General features: G+C 39.0%; 2 protein-coding genes across 3 annotated transcripts; both read right to left on the bottom strand.

The window, feature by feature from the left end:
• Positions 1 to 228: 228 nt before the first annotated feature.
• polr2c (RNA polymerase II subunit C) lies at positions 229 to 4,949 on the bottom strand. Its single transcript, XM_023397336.2, has 9 exons — positions 4,766 to 4,949; positions 3,821 to 3,870; positions 3,547 to 3,615; positions 3,364 to 3,416; positions 2,186 to 2,314; positions 2,053 to 2,104; positions 1,745 to 1,913; positions 1,539 to 1,613; positions 229 to 647 (listed from the first exon to the last, which is right to left on the bottom strand). The coding sequence occupies exons 1-9, from the start codon at positions 4,849 to 4,851 to the stop codon at positions 503 to 505; spliced, it is 828 nt and encodes a 275-aa protein (XP_023253104.1). The 5' UTR covers positions 4,852 to 4,949; the 3' UTR covers positions 229 to 502.
• Positions 4,950 to 5,825: 876 nt separating this feature from the next.
• Positions 5,826 to 13,507, bottom strand: coq9 (coenzyme Q9 homolog (S. cerevisiae)). Of its 2 annotated transcripts, none has more exons than XM_087171530.1 (9): positions 13,379 to 13,507; positions 11,331 to 11,562; positions 11,008 to 11,143; positions 9,452 to 9,594; positions 9,161 to 9,245; positions 8,862 to 9,068; positions 6,650 to 6,805; positions 6,489 to 6,542; positions 5,826 to 6,219 (listed from the first exon to the last, which is right to left on the bottom strand). In XM_087171530.1, exons 1-9 carry the CDS (start codon positions 13,434 to 13,436, stop codon positions 6,184 to 6,186), a joined length of 1,107 nt encoding a protein of 368 aa, XP_087027656.1. In that variant the 5' UTR covers positions 13,437 to 13,507; the 3' UTR covers positions 5,826 to 6,183. The 2 variants fall into 2 exon arrangements, with proteins under 2 accessions (XP_087027656.1, XP_023253100.1); XM_023397332.2 differs by having other exon boundaries at positions 8,964 to 9,068.
• Positions 13,508 to 13,906: the final 399 nt, after the last annotated feature.

The following is a 13,906-nucleotide window of genomic DNA, read 5'->3' as shown; positions in this document are numbered from 1 at the left end:
CTCAGGCACCAAATCAATCAATAATTAAGACTTTTGACCAATAAATAAATGTTGTTTCTCTTTTGTAAATCACTCAGATAAATATTCCTGATTTAGTACTTTTTTTGTTGAGTTTTTAAGAATCACTATGAATCTGTTTTTCCCCCTGTTTTCCAGGTGTTTATAGTCTGTGCATATAAATGAAAAGTAAACCCACTGAGAAATTACAAAAAAAGATGAACACCCAAGTTCTTCAAAAACAGATTTATTTAAAAGGCAACATTTACACTGACAGCAACAAAATACATTTCTGAGACAAACTCCCTCTCACACACTTGAACCTGCATTGCCCTCCTTAGCACAACCGCTTTCTGTCACAATCGCTGCTGCTGGAAAAATCCATCAACTCCATAAACAATACTGGGACGTGTGCCATGTGACCTCAACAGTGATCCTAAAGCCAGCCCCTCTGATCATTACAAAGCTGAGTGAGGGCAAGTCCTGGTCTGTAAGTGAGATGTCCTCAGTTGATGGTGAGCACGTCGCTCTGGATCTCATGGCTCAGCTGGGTCTGCAGGTCACTCAGCTTCTTCTTGAGGACGGCCAGCGCTGACATGACAATGGTCTCCGGTCGCAGGGAGCCACATGACTCCACGTTGTAAAAGAACCTGCGAGGAGGGAGAATGAGCTGTGGTTGAGTCGTGTTGTAGATGTTTGCATTTTGCTGCCCTGCTACCAAATTTGTCTACAACATGTTCTGTACTTCAAGTTATCATTTATCAGTGTTGCATCAAGCAAAACACATTTTGAACCAGAAATCCCTACATATATTATACTGCTCTCTCATATAACCATACATTACTTATTGTGTGGAGATATGGGGAAACCTTGATAAAATGAACACAAACTCTATTTACATGCTGCAGAAGAGAGCTATGAGAATGATCAATCAATCTGATTATTATGAACCAACCAACCCAATATTATTCATTCATATGCTTTAAAAATTTCATGATCTGATTGACTTTAAAACTGCACAGATAATGTATAAAGCACAACATAATTTACTCCCAAACTGTATTCAGAGGCTGTTGAAATCAGAGTATGAACTGAGGGGAATAAGTACATTTAAAAAGAGCAAGAGACCGAGAAAATTGTATTTTCATTGACATAGTGATATGAACATGTGCAATAAACACATAGAAAAAGAAATTATTTACATGCGCCATGCATTTCACCGCAGCACCTGAACCAGAAAAAAACGGTAAAAAACGGAGCCCTATTCACACCATTTGGCCAATCAGATGAATCCCCAGCTAGCCGCCAACTCCCCTCAGATTAATTGGTGTCAATCTGGTGGGGACTGTGAGGTTAGCTAGCATGATGGCAGAGAAAGAAATAGGAACTGTATTTTACACACTTCAGCCTACACCTTTTAGACCAATGTTGGTGTGTTTCTATGTGTATTTACTATGTATAAATATGAATAAGGGCCAAAATAAAATTGAACTGAACTGAATCATAAGTCTACCCAAGTGTAAAGAAAATTCTTGCCTCACCTTTCTGGTTTTCCATTGGGGTCGTAGGGAGCCTGAACCTCATCCTCCTCGATCTCTGAGTATTCACTCTTCGGCCTTGAAACCAGAGTGATATGATTTTAGTCAGGGGATATGCACAAGCAATTTGTTTTGCCTTGCGAGAAGTTCTTTTGTTGTTATTATTCATTTAACCCTCAAGGTGAGTAATACTAGAATAAATAACGCACCACTCCTCAGGTCGTGGGTAGACTGTGTGCCTCAGTGCGTTGTCTGGATCATACTCGAAGGACACCCCTGCTGTTGGGTTCCACTTGGCGTGCTCCTTACCAAAGCCTTTCTTTGCATACGCCCTGAGTCGCAGCTCCTGACCTTTACGAAGCTTCACCAGCAAAATGTCTGTGTTGTGTCAGTTAATGACAAAGGAAGAAGTAAGGACAAGGTAGATGTTTGAAATGTGGGATTAATTGATGGAAACAGCAATAATATGGCAAAGGAAAAGACCAATGTTTATCCTCCCGGACGACTTTAAGCTTACCGTCTTGTTCAACGTAGTCATTGGGATCATTGTCTCGACTCCTGGAAGTCACCTGGAAAGCCAAATTAAAAACATTGTCAGCTTTCTCTTCTGCTTCCATGTAATAATTTCAATAAACAGAGAAACCACTCACCGGGATGACTCTGGGGTTGTTGGATAAAAGGTCACGTGAGGTGACATGACGCGTCTGATCTTCAGTACATCGAACATCCAGGGTCAACTCAACAGAACACTCTGGACAGAAATCATCACAGGTACAGTCCTGCAGGAGGGGCGGAGACAGGCAGATAGAATATCACATTATTATACAAGACTAAGCTTTGGATATGACAAAAAATAATAATAACTGTATTGAATGTCTGTTTAGGTACAGAAAATCCCATGGGAACCAATCAAGCTGATGTCTGTTATGGGTGTAATCCAATATAGACAACATTGTGTATCAAGATTCATGGTATTAAGAAAATGCCATGAAACGATTACAGTCCTAGACAAACAGAGATAAACGATATACAAAATATAAGGACCCTTTTTATCGATTTTATAAAGAAAAAAAAAAAATTAAAAAAAGGAAGACTGGGTCAAGACCTAGTCTATGTCTGGACCTCGTATGGTCAAATCCAGATTTTATAATTAAGATGTCTTCTGACAAAATCACCAAACACATAACTGAAAGAAAAAGACTGAGCTGTGATTCAGCTGTATTTACTGTAACATGATCAAGAGAAAGTTAGAAGAGACAGACTCTCTTTCTTATTTAGTCTCTGACACAGAGCACAGCCTCCGTCTGGATCCACAATAGTTTAGTCTTTATTTACTTCAACTCTAGAATGTAACAGACTTTTATTAGAGGCAGGTCTTTATGTCCAACTCCCTCTGTTTGATATGTAGAGTTGGTCATAGTCGTTAGTACGAAGCTTCGTTACTGATGACTTTCTCTCTCTCTCCTGCTCCCTCTGCTCTGTGTGTCTGATGTTTAGTTATTCCTCTGCCTCCTTTGGTAATACTGATACATGTAATGAAAGTAGTTTATTTGCTGTAATGGAGGCGAGGCTCAGTGTATTGGAAGTGCTCCTCCTCTTCCCTACAGTTCCAGAGAAGCCGGGAAACTGGCACTCTGCTGACCAATGGTGGAAATAAATAAATAAATAAATAAATGAATGAATAAATGTCTGTCTGTCTGTCTGTCATATGTAGTCTTGGGTTTAGAGTGTCTCTTGTGTTTCAGTACCATCAGTGGTCCATTATTAATGGTGTTGCATTTAAAGCTTACTGGGCTCCCTCATTAATGACTGATACGAATATACTTACCCTTGAATACTGCATTTTGTCCACAATGTCATCACTCGTGAGAGGTATGAGACCTGACAACACAGGAAACATGTAACAGTCACCTTCACATGTACGAGACCTCTGTGGTTATTTTTTAACTCTGTATCAAATTACTATCACCAAGTCACATTAACAACTCAGCACAAATACTGTGATACATACCGACTCTGTGCGCAATGAACTCATCATGCAGTACTGAGGAATTGGCATCGATCTGGATCCAATCAATCGCTGTAAATAATAAAGTAATACAAGTTATTAAAAGTTTTTGTGGCGCACTACTGTTGGGAGAAAGTGCTATATAACAATACTGATGCAGATCAATATTGAAACTGAACTGAATCAAGACCAATTTCCTCTAATTCTATTGGTGTGACTTATTGGCTCTTACCAAATGTGTGAAAAGTAAATCAAGCCAAACAACAATGTACTTTACCTATAGTGGGAACTTCTGACATGAAGACACGGCGTATAGAATTTGCAACCCTGAATAAGAGAAAGACAGATGCTTTTAGATGTGAACAAAACTCATACTTAACTGACCATTTATGTTCCTTACTAGGATAGTTTCATACCACTGCAGAATAACAGAACAACCACAATCTGGTTTCAATCTGATACCAAGTTATACCAGGCCAGGATCACTGATATCAATACTGATATTAATACTTGCTGCAGTTAAAAGCATTATTAATAATCTACTTCTGAATGTATTCTAATCAACATCAAATAATTAGCCAAACATTAGATGCAGGGCTGCAGCAGTAAAATAAACCCTACCTCCCGAACTGGACAGATACACCTATAGCCTAGATCTCATAAACCAATCCTGAGTCAAACACAATCTATGTGGTGTTTAATTATTATATGTCTTACCTTTTTTACAAAATAGTGCAACATTCAACGTCATTGAATATCGGCGAATTCTGTCCTATGAAAGTTGTCTTCTTAAGATTTAAACATACAGACAATAAGAAGATTGTTCATTTGCTCAAGATGTGATACAACAAACATCATCCAGTTTTCTGCTATCGTTACTGTTAATACTTTGACTTTACTTTCAGTCCTTCCCAAACACCCAGGATGAAACATTATTCAGCTGAAGACAACAGTGGTGTGTATCGTTCATTCTCCCCGTGTCCATCTCTTGGTGAACTGGGTTTACATTTATGCCGACAACAAAGACACGAACACACACATTTCACATACGGAAATAAGACCGTATAATAATAAGACTTTTTGTGCGGAATTGTATCATGTGCAGTTATTTAACGTGGAAAGTCTCATAACATCAGTGTTTTGGTACTGTGGAGAATAATGGCTGCTCTATAGCATACACACACACACACACTCTTTGAATGGACAAGTAAGGCATACTCACGCCAAATCAGTGTTTTCAATGACGAACTTGACATTTTCGTCTGTCAGTTCTGTGATTTTCACCGTCGGCTGGTTAGCATACGGCATTATTGAAGCTAAAGACGCCTAAAACTAACGTTGTTAACTCGACACACACACACACAACACTACCGCTGCTCCTGGTTGAAGGCCTCCACGGAAATATTTACCGCCCGCTGATTGGCCAGTAGACCGAAATATGATTAGCGATTGGTCTCAATGAAGCATGGAGGCGGGGCTTAATTTAATATCCGGGTCATAGATGCCTGGAAATTCTCCTTCAAAATAAAAGCGCTCATTCTCATTTTTGATCAGATTTGTCTCAATGAAACTTTTCTCTTTCTCTTTGTGTTTATTGTATTATTACTTGTATTTATTTTCTTTACTATCATTATCATTATTATTATTCCTAAACATAACAGTCTACATGATGTATGAAGTAAAATAACATTAAGAGGTGTGATACATTCTGATCTGCACAACAAGGCTGTCACTGTAACTGCACAATGTTTACAAAATAAATATTTAATTACAAAAAAAGAGTTTCAATGAGATATTTGATTTCTACGGAAGCCGAGAACAACTTGTAATTATTTTTGAATGCCATTCTTCCAAGATCACAAGTTAATTATTTGGTTATTAAAGTAATAAAAAGAAACAAGATTTTGTTTTCTTGTGATAATGGGTTGCTTATCTTTTTCATCTCGAGATAACAAAGCGTGTTTTCTTTGGATAACTTGATACCCATTGTTACAAGAAAAAAAATTGTTACTCGTGATCTTGGAATAATAGCATGAAAAAATATTTTCAAGTGCTTGGCTTCCGTAGATTTTGATGGTCCAAAACCCATCTGTAAAATCTAATGTAGTATATTTTTAAATTATTCTAATGGTGCCTATTTTTATTTAGACTATTCCAGTGAAAACTTTACATAATAGTGACTTTTACACCTGGACTCCTGCTGTTTGTCTGTTTTAAACCTTTGGATTATTAGCTCATTCAATTTTAGTCAGATAATTAAAGACAAACGTTAAAGACAAATGTTAAATATACAATAATAGCTACTTTATTGAAGTCTTTCATGATCCAACAACAAAATGACAGATCTGTGTGTCCTTTTATGCAAAGAGAGAAAATAATCTGAGCAAGATAGTGAAATGTTGGGCAGTAGCACAAAACTGGAAAAAGCCACTGATCCTGCGGCTGAACACAAGGAGAGACCTGCGGCCCGTGACAAACGATAGCTTTCTCTTGTTGAATAAAAGTCATAATCCAATGTTTTCAGAGTCATTTCAAACAGAATATCAGAAACAAGAGCAAAAAGAAAATAAATTGATCTTCAGCTCGTGACACAAACTAGACGTTCTGTCAGGATCAATGCGACTGAGAGATGTTTGTACATCATCGCCTCTGGTTCACTCCTGTCAGATTCTTCAGCTGTAAAACACAACGCTTTGCATGAGCCACATTTCTATCAATACATTTAAATGTCTTCATATATTTTTCTAAACAACTAACTTTTGTAAAATGATTAAATTACTACTAACATCATGGGGAAAGGTTTAAAATTAAGAACAGGGATTACTGGACTGCACGTATACATTTAAAAAAAAAAGAAAAGAGCGCTATTTTTAAGGTGGGTGAAGAAGTTTTAAAAAGAAGAATACATACAAATGATGAACAAGATCACTGACGCAAACACTTACTGTTACAGCAGCTCCCATTAGCCCCTGCACAACGGCTTCACCAGTCGACTGCACCTACAGAACAGAGTGGAACACACAACTTAAACAACACAAATACACAAGTTCGTTCAGTAGGAGGAGAATGAGATTTTTCAGGACAGTAAATCTGAGGTCAGTTTCACCTGTTTGGCAGTGCCCGCCATGTTGACTACATCCTGAATGCGGTTGTCAAGGAAGTTCCAGGTGTCCTGGAAGTCTGGAGAGGAATCCTGAACCATCACCAGCTCTGTGGTGTTATAGATGCCCGTCAGTGCTGCTCGCTTGGTGTACCAGTTCATCTGTGTAAGAAAGGGGTGGTGGTGGTACGGAAAGTTCATATCATGAGCTTTTGAAAGAAGCAAGACAATTAATTTCAACTGCGGATATCATTAGAAGGAAACTACTTGTGCTTGATTTTCAAATGAAATAGAATATGTAGCCTATACAGAAAAATACTCAATATACTAAATAATAAAATTCAAGAAAGTGCAACAGCAAGAAGGGAAAACAGAGGAGCAACATTATAGATAGAAACAAGTTAAAACGGCACTTCCTATGACACATTCCTACATCTGTGACACAGTTTGTTCAAGGAGGGACATCATTTAAAAGCACAGGACTATTCCAGCAGGCACTCCACGGGAACAGTGTTTTTGCAGTAAAAGGAAATCAGGCTAGCTTGGTACAGCTACATTCTCGTTCTAGCCTTTCCTTATCTGTTACATATCACCATTAAAAACATCTTTGAGGGCAAGATTCTGGAGTTGACCAGTTGCCATCTGCATAAAGAGCTGTTTTTTGTAATCTTGCTGCATGTATTTCTGCACACAAGTCTGTCTGGTGCTCTGACAATGACCTGAAAGCCATAAATCAGCTGTCACAACATTACAATAACATGGTACACAAGATACACACTTTTCAACCACATTTTTGTTTTGGAGTTCTGCTTTATGAGTTGGTAAGTACAGCTCATCCATCCTACTCTACTATCTATCACCTTCCAAATGCACAACCTAGCTGGTAATTTTCTCCAATCACCATTAGTTTTCTTTAGTATGATTTGTGAATCTGCACAATTTCTGAAATCTGTATTAAGTGTGTTGAGTCAAACAGAAAAATTGTGCCCCGTTACTGTAAATATCTGTGACTATTCTTTCTATCACCTTTTTTTTCATTGAAATTTGGCAGATTTTTATATATTGTATTTGCATTTGGTTATTTTCCCAAATACAAGCAATTAAAATATGTATATTTAGTCAGCAATCACTGAAAGCAGATGTCACACTGACAAACACATCTGATGTTATTATCAGGCTGTAAGGAAAGCAAAGAATATATTATGTAAGGGATCATTTGATGATCAGATGTCCCGATATGATAATAATGGATGAGAATGAGGTGAAGAACAGTTTGAAAATCCATGATTTCCCTATATAAAGATATTTCAGAGTACATTATCATATTAAAGTTCTAATCTGTAACTTTTCCACATTCAAATGTCTAAAACAACTAGACCTGTGTTCTATATGTTGTTGAGTTGTGTTCTTACATTAACACAAATGTTTCCACTAATTCTCAAACCAGAGAAATCTGTGATTTTAATCATGGTAACACTCCGTGTCATTGGTCACCTGTCAGTGACATCATATCCTCTATGATCATGATCTGACTGAAGCTCAACAATGACTTTTATCTAGTTTTAAGTCACATATACTTTTTCCACCTTGGTGGTTTTCAGCTCTATATTTGAAGCAGATGAAGGATTTTAGTCGTCGGACGTCTGGATCTGAAGTTATCAGAGAAACAAGCTGAGGAAATGTGAGACAGCTCAGCTCCCAGCTGCTGGAGACGTCCTGTCCTGTGTCACTGAAGAGAGGAGGACACCTCTGTGGATCATTCAGCTGCTGGTAAAAACCTGCTGAACGTCTGCTTCATAAGTTATCAGAGAAACAATCAGAACAAAAGTTAGCATCGACCTCAGCTCCAGCTCTTCCCTGAGTCTCTGTCCTCCGTACAGCGTCGCTGTTAAATGTCAAACTGCTTCATTCTGTGTTTTTAATGGTTAGAATCACCAGGTCTGTTTGATTTCCTGAACCACTGACACTGAAGGAATCCAAACAACTCCCATGATCCCACGCTATTTCACCGTCTTTTGTTATTGTTCTGATTGACAGACCCCTAGGGGTAGAAGTTACATACTGTGCCTTTCAAGCATGGACACTTACTAAAGTCTGTCTTTGAAACTTCTGCTCAACTTTTGACTGGAGCTATGATAAGACGAACACAACAAACACAAGATAAGAACTCTGTCATTTCTATGGCGTAAACACGGTTGGTGGGGGAAGGGGGAGTAACCTGGAAGGTAGCAGGCCGGATATTGTGGGGGTGGTGGTGAAAGGGGGACAGGAAGGTATGAGCAGAAGAAGAAGGGGATCGAGGGTGATGGGATCCACTCACGTCTGTGGATCGGTCTCCAGCATAGTACCAGATGTCGTCCACCAGGCTGGACAGGTGCTTCAGACTGTCTGGGATGTTGTGAGGAAGGAGCAGGATGCTCATCGCCTGACGACAGGGACACAAAGCTGGGGATCAAATGTGGTTCCTGCTACAGTCCTGGTCATGTCACTTATGACTCATCATCATGCACACTATACCTGTGGCCATGTTTCAATGTAGGGGATGTACATCCGCAGTCTGGTCTCCACAGCATCTCTTAGAAAGTCAGCAGTCTTCTTTGGTCTGGAACACAGGTATCAAAGCGAAAAGCTGAAATGTGCAATTTTCTATTTGGAGCTCATCAGTTTTCTGGCACTTACAAACACAGCAGACTGTAAATGGTAGTTCTGTGAATTTACATTTTAACAGTAGAATTGGACTGCAGGTGTGTGTGTGTGTGTGTGTGTGTGTGTGTGTGTGTGTGTGTGCGCGCGCGCGCGTGCACGTACTCAGCCTGGCCCAGCTGGACCTGCTTGTGTTGTTCGGCCAGTATCTCTGTCAACTGTGAGTTGCACTGGGCAATGAAATGCAGGACCAAGTCTCCAGCTCCATTGTAGAACATCCCAGTGGAAGCAGAGGACAGGCCCAGTGTCTGGTGTCCACACACACACACACACACACACACACACACACACACACACACACACACACACACACACACAAACACATTAAAGTCTCCATGCACAACTATGCTAGTCATTTGTTTTATTTTTCACTTATTTTAGATTAATAGCTGAATTTGAGTTAGAGAAGTATTTGAGGAGCATTTTCAGGTCTTCACTAAGGCAGGAAGTCAGTGCAGAGAGATGGGGAGTGACATGCAGGGTGTTACAAAATGCTGATTTTGCCAAATCAGCTTGAGACAAATATGTTTTAGGCAGTAGCATACAAGCTAGTAGTAGCAAGTAGTTCTCAGGAACCAGGTTGTTGTTAGTTTTTTAACTAACTTTACCTAACACTTGGATGATAAATCCTCCTTTCTTAACCACAAAAACAAAGCAAACAGGACTGAAATGTTGAAATAAGAAAACATGAAAGGAAAATTCAAACAGAGAAAGTTGAGTCATTAAAATAATATTTCAATAAAAATAAGGAACTGAGCAAGAGATCAGAATAAATTATATTCAAACAAAAGCATAGTTTCCTGCCATTTCTATACATTTGTTAAGTAGATAAAATTCATTTTCAGTGCTTTAGACAATGAGGGGATTTAGTGAAATTACAGTTCTGTATAGACTGTAGTATTTTGTTATGATGATGATATTGTTAACAAGAAATTCAATCTGCTTGTTCTTCATGATGACTCCTAACTGGATTTAAAGAGAATAAATCTATATTCATGGGCTTCAGTCGATCAGACAAGGATTTCCATCAGTTTTACATCTTGTCAGAAACATAAAACAGCTGCTCTGTTGATTCTACATTTATGTGGGTCTGCTGTGGTGAAACTACAGTGATGCGTCGCTTTAAATGTTGCTGCAGCAAGGAATTGTGGGATGGCATATTCTCCTTTCCTTTCATAAAGGAAGGTCCAGTGTTTCCTATGCTAAAGGAGATAAGATAGGAAGCACTGAAGCTCCTTTCCTCATCATTTAGAGAAGTGGAACAGCTGTGATCATGATGCTGCTCAGATACTTCAGCTCACTTCACTCAGTTTGAACCTTCCTAAGCAAAAAACACTTTTCAACCGCAGCCATAATGTGATTTTTCCTCCCTACATTTTTAACAGTGTCAGACTGTCTTTGGTTGCCAGAACTCTAATTTGAGACATCCAAAGATTTCAACAAATTTTTCTATAGATTCTCAGTCTCTGACTGGTCATGATAACCAGTGGAAACCCTCTGCACCCTCTCTGAAATGACATTTTTATAAAAGAATATCTGTGCAGTTTGTCCACGAACAGTATATTTACACTACATATGAGGTTATCTGAACATATGATTAAGCGCTCCAACTGTGTTTGTTCTAAGAGCTACTCCACTTTTTAATTTGAACAGCAGCTCACCTCTGCACCTGCTGCAATGGCCTCCATCGACCAGCCGTGCTGCGGGACGAACTCCAGGGCAGCAGTCAAGATTCGAGCCTGAAGCTGCTCCTCTGTTTCGTACTCTTCACCCTGCTCTCCGCTCTGGTCCTGGTAACTTTACGAAGACACACAAACAGTGACATTTCAGCACAAGCAAGAGTAGCTCCTTTGCATCAGCACTTTGGACTTCTATACCTGGAAATCGTAACACTTATAAGGTGATGTCAGTAAACTGCCATCAACAAACTTATTTTTCTTAGCGCAAAAACTCTACATAATAGATATCATGCTTTTCTACTGACCTGGTGTTTGGCCTGGACGCCTCCTCTGCTGCCGGGTCAGATGCTGAGTCTCCCTGCGAAGCTGCTGTTGTGTGCTGTTCAGTAGTGTGAGCCCGGTAGTGCTCATGGTAGGTTGTGGATGAGGAGGGCGGTTTGTCAGATTTGGATTCGTCCTGAAGCCTCAGTGCTGCACAATGAAAACCACGTCTCAGGCTGCTACTCTGGGGGGTTGTTGCTGATGGTGTAGCCACCACTGAGGAGAGGAATATTTTGTTTAATTTCTCAATCAAACTCCTTAATTAAAAAACTCAATTAATACTCAAGCTCAACAACACATGTAAATCCATTCAAGTAAATCACAAATAACTCTTGGATGATTCATTCAGATAGTGAAGTGAGACGGACAGGAATGTCAGGGAGAGAGAGAGGGGATGACATGTAGCAAAGGGCCACAGGTTGGACCTGAACCCATGGCCGCTGCGGCCGGGACCGAGGACATGTGGTACGTGCTCCACCAGGTGAGCCACCGAGGCGCCCCAGTCAAATGTTTACTTGAGTTAAAGTACTGGAGTACTTGATTTTAAAAAATACTGAAATATTCAAAAGTATTGTTTTTTATGTCAACACATTGTTGTATTGTTCCACATTTACAGGACCTAATGACTCTGAAACAACCTGCTGACTGACTGACTGACTGACTGACTGACTGACTGACTGACTGTAGAACCTGTAGAATATGATACAAAGCCTGTAGAAATGTCCATAAAAACACAATTGAATCAACAAAAGGAGCTATTGTTATTTTCATATTTGTTTTTTTAGTCAGTGATGAAGTCTGGTCGTGGTAAACACAGAAAACATTTAAAATTAAAGGAATCTTTCTTTATTTCTAAACCTTCAAACACAGACCACGGTCTCTGGTGAAAAATCTTCTCCCTCATCTTTATCTGACCTCGCCACCGTTAGGACACTGACAGGTTCAAACATGACTGACAGTGGAGGAGATGACTGTGATTTAAATTTTTTTAATTTTAAAAATAATGGAGTCAAAAGTACAATATTTTTAAGTTATAGTTTTTTAAGTGGAGTAAAGGTCAGAAGTTTCTAAAATAAATAATACTCAAGTAAAGTACAGATACTAGAAAAATATAAATAAGTATTGTTTTTCTACTGTTAGTCTGGACCAGTCTTCTTCTGCAAATTGGTCCAGTTCTTAGTTTTTTAAAGGAAGCTGAGGCCCTCTGCCCTCTGATTGCTCATTTCTCTCTTTCATTGAGTAAGTAACTGATGCAAGTTTAAACTGTTGGTGCAACAGTTAAAAAAAAGTTTGTGTGAATTTCTTTTAGGGTCTTGAAAAAGACTTGTAGCCTTGTATCCTATGAATTTTGCAGACATCATTCACACACCATGTGGGTTTAAGTACAAACTATAGGCGTGAAAAAAATATTTTTCTTGCAAAGGTGCCAATAGTATTGTTCTGTACATTGTACTGTACTTTGTGCTTTATGTGTAGCATGAGATCAGACTTTGATTTTTTGTTAGCTGTTTTGTTTTTGTTTGTTCAAACCAAATTAGTAAGTAACTACCAAAGACCTTCACAGTTGAAAGCTGAATCAACACCTCTATAAAAAAAATTCATGAAGAGTGATTTACTGCAGGAATATTGAATTAGACTTCAGTTTTAGCTGGGAGTTCCTCATAAACAGCCAACTGAGTGTAGGATAAACACACTGACAGCTTGCATAACAAGAGACAAAACGCCCCCCAGTCGCAGGAACGTGTTTACCATGCGACTCTTGTCTGAATATTGAGGTCAAGAAAACTGTAGCACCGCGTCAACCAACAATTATCCGCCTAGTAATTTGTTTTTTAAATCCACAGCCAACATAATATTGCCCGATTCTGTCCTTCATGATCACCTACGCTAAGTGACTTTGGCACGTCGCGTCAACACTGGCTCATTTCAATTTCATGCAACTACAAACCGAAAGAACTGACGCTACAGGAATACTTTCCCTAGCTGTCCGTTATTAACATAACACAACAATAACACACTGGCCCTGTCTTACCGCTGCCCAGCCCCCGAAGTGCCCTTCCAGCCCGGAGACCTCTCAGCAGCGCCGCCATATCCAACTACACTAAGACGCTTTTTTTAGACACAGCTACGTCACTTTAGCGCGACCCAGTTCAGAAATAAAAACTCATCAAGCTAGTTAGAACAAGTCAGAAAAACCTAAGGATACTTTCTTCAATCTAAAACGCATAAAAAAATATTTAAAAAAATAGGTGGAAATGGAAAAAATGAACAAAACAGCGGTTACTTAGTAGAATAAATGGCGGCTAGAACCAGTTCTGGGCTTAAATGGAAGATAGGTCTAAATAGATGCCAGTCTCCTTTGTGTGTGACTATTGTTTTGTTGTTCTTTCCTGATATATTCATACATTTGTTTATCTTTTTCTAGATTTAAATACTGGATTCTCCCATAATATAAAAATGTGCCATGTATTCCAGTATCGTGGAAACAATAATATAAGTATGCCTTGGACCAAGTCTTTCAAAACCTAAGAAAAATAAAAATAAATTCCTAATGAATAAC

The sequence above is a fragment of the Seriola lalandi genome, unplaced genomic scaffold, assembly GCF_002814215.2.
Source record: "Seriola lalandi dorsalis isolate HSWRI2012SDOR001 ecotype SW California unplaced genomic scaffold, Sedor1 jcf7180002055008, whole genome shotgun sequence".
NCBI lineage: Eukaryota > Metazoa > Chordata > Actinopteri > Carangiformes > Carangidae > Seriola > Seriola lalandi.
Note: the sequence above shows the minus strand (reverse complement) of the source record. Positions and strands in the feature narration are given on the sequence as shown.

What these genes read in the sequence shown, in the direction of transcription:
- coq9 (XM_087171530.1), bottom strand. Translation starts at nt 13,436, where the DNA reads ATGGCGGCGCTGCTGAGAGGTCTCCGGGCTGGAAGGGCACTTCGGGGG. An exon ending in GTCCAGCTGGGCCAGGCTGA is followed by an intron (nt 9,246 to 9,451) that starts GTACGTGCACGC and finishes CCTGTGTTCCAG; the next exon opens with ACCAAAGAAGACTGCTGACT. An exon ending in ACATTGAAACATGGCCACAG is followed by an intron (nt 9,069 to 9,160) that starts GTATAGTGTGCA and finishes CCCTGTCGTCAG; the next exon opens with GCGATGAGCATCCTGCTCCT.
- polr2c (XM_023397336.2), bottom strand. Translation starts at nt 4,851, where the DNA reads ATGCCGTATGCTAACCAGCCGACGGTGAAAATCACAGAACTGACAGAC. An exon ending in ATTGAAAACACTGATTTGGC is followed by an intron (nt 3,871 to 4,765) that starts GTGAGTATGCCT and finishes TCTCTTATTCAG; the next exon opens with GGTTGCAAATTCTATACGCC. An exon ending in ACAACCCCAGAGTCATCCCG is followed by an intron (nt 2,105 to 2,185) that starts GTGAGTGGTTTC and finishes TTGGCTTTCCAG; the next exon opens with GTGACTTCCAGGAGTCGAGA.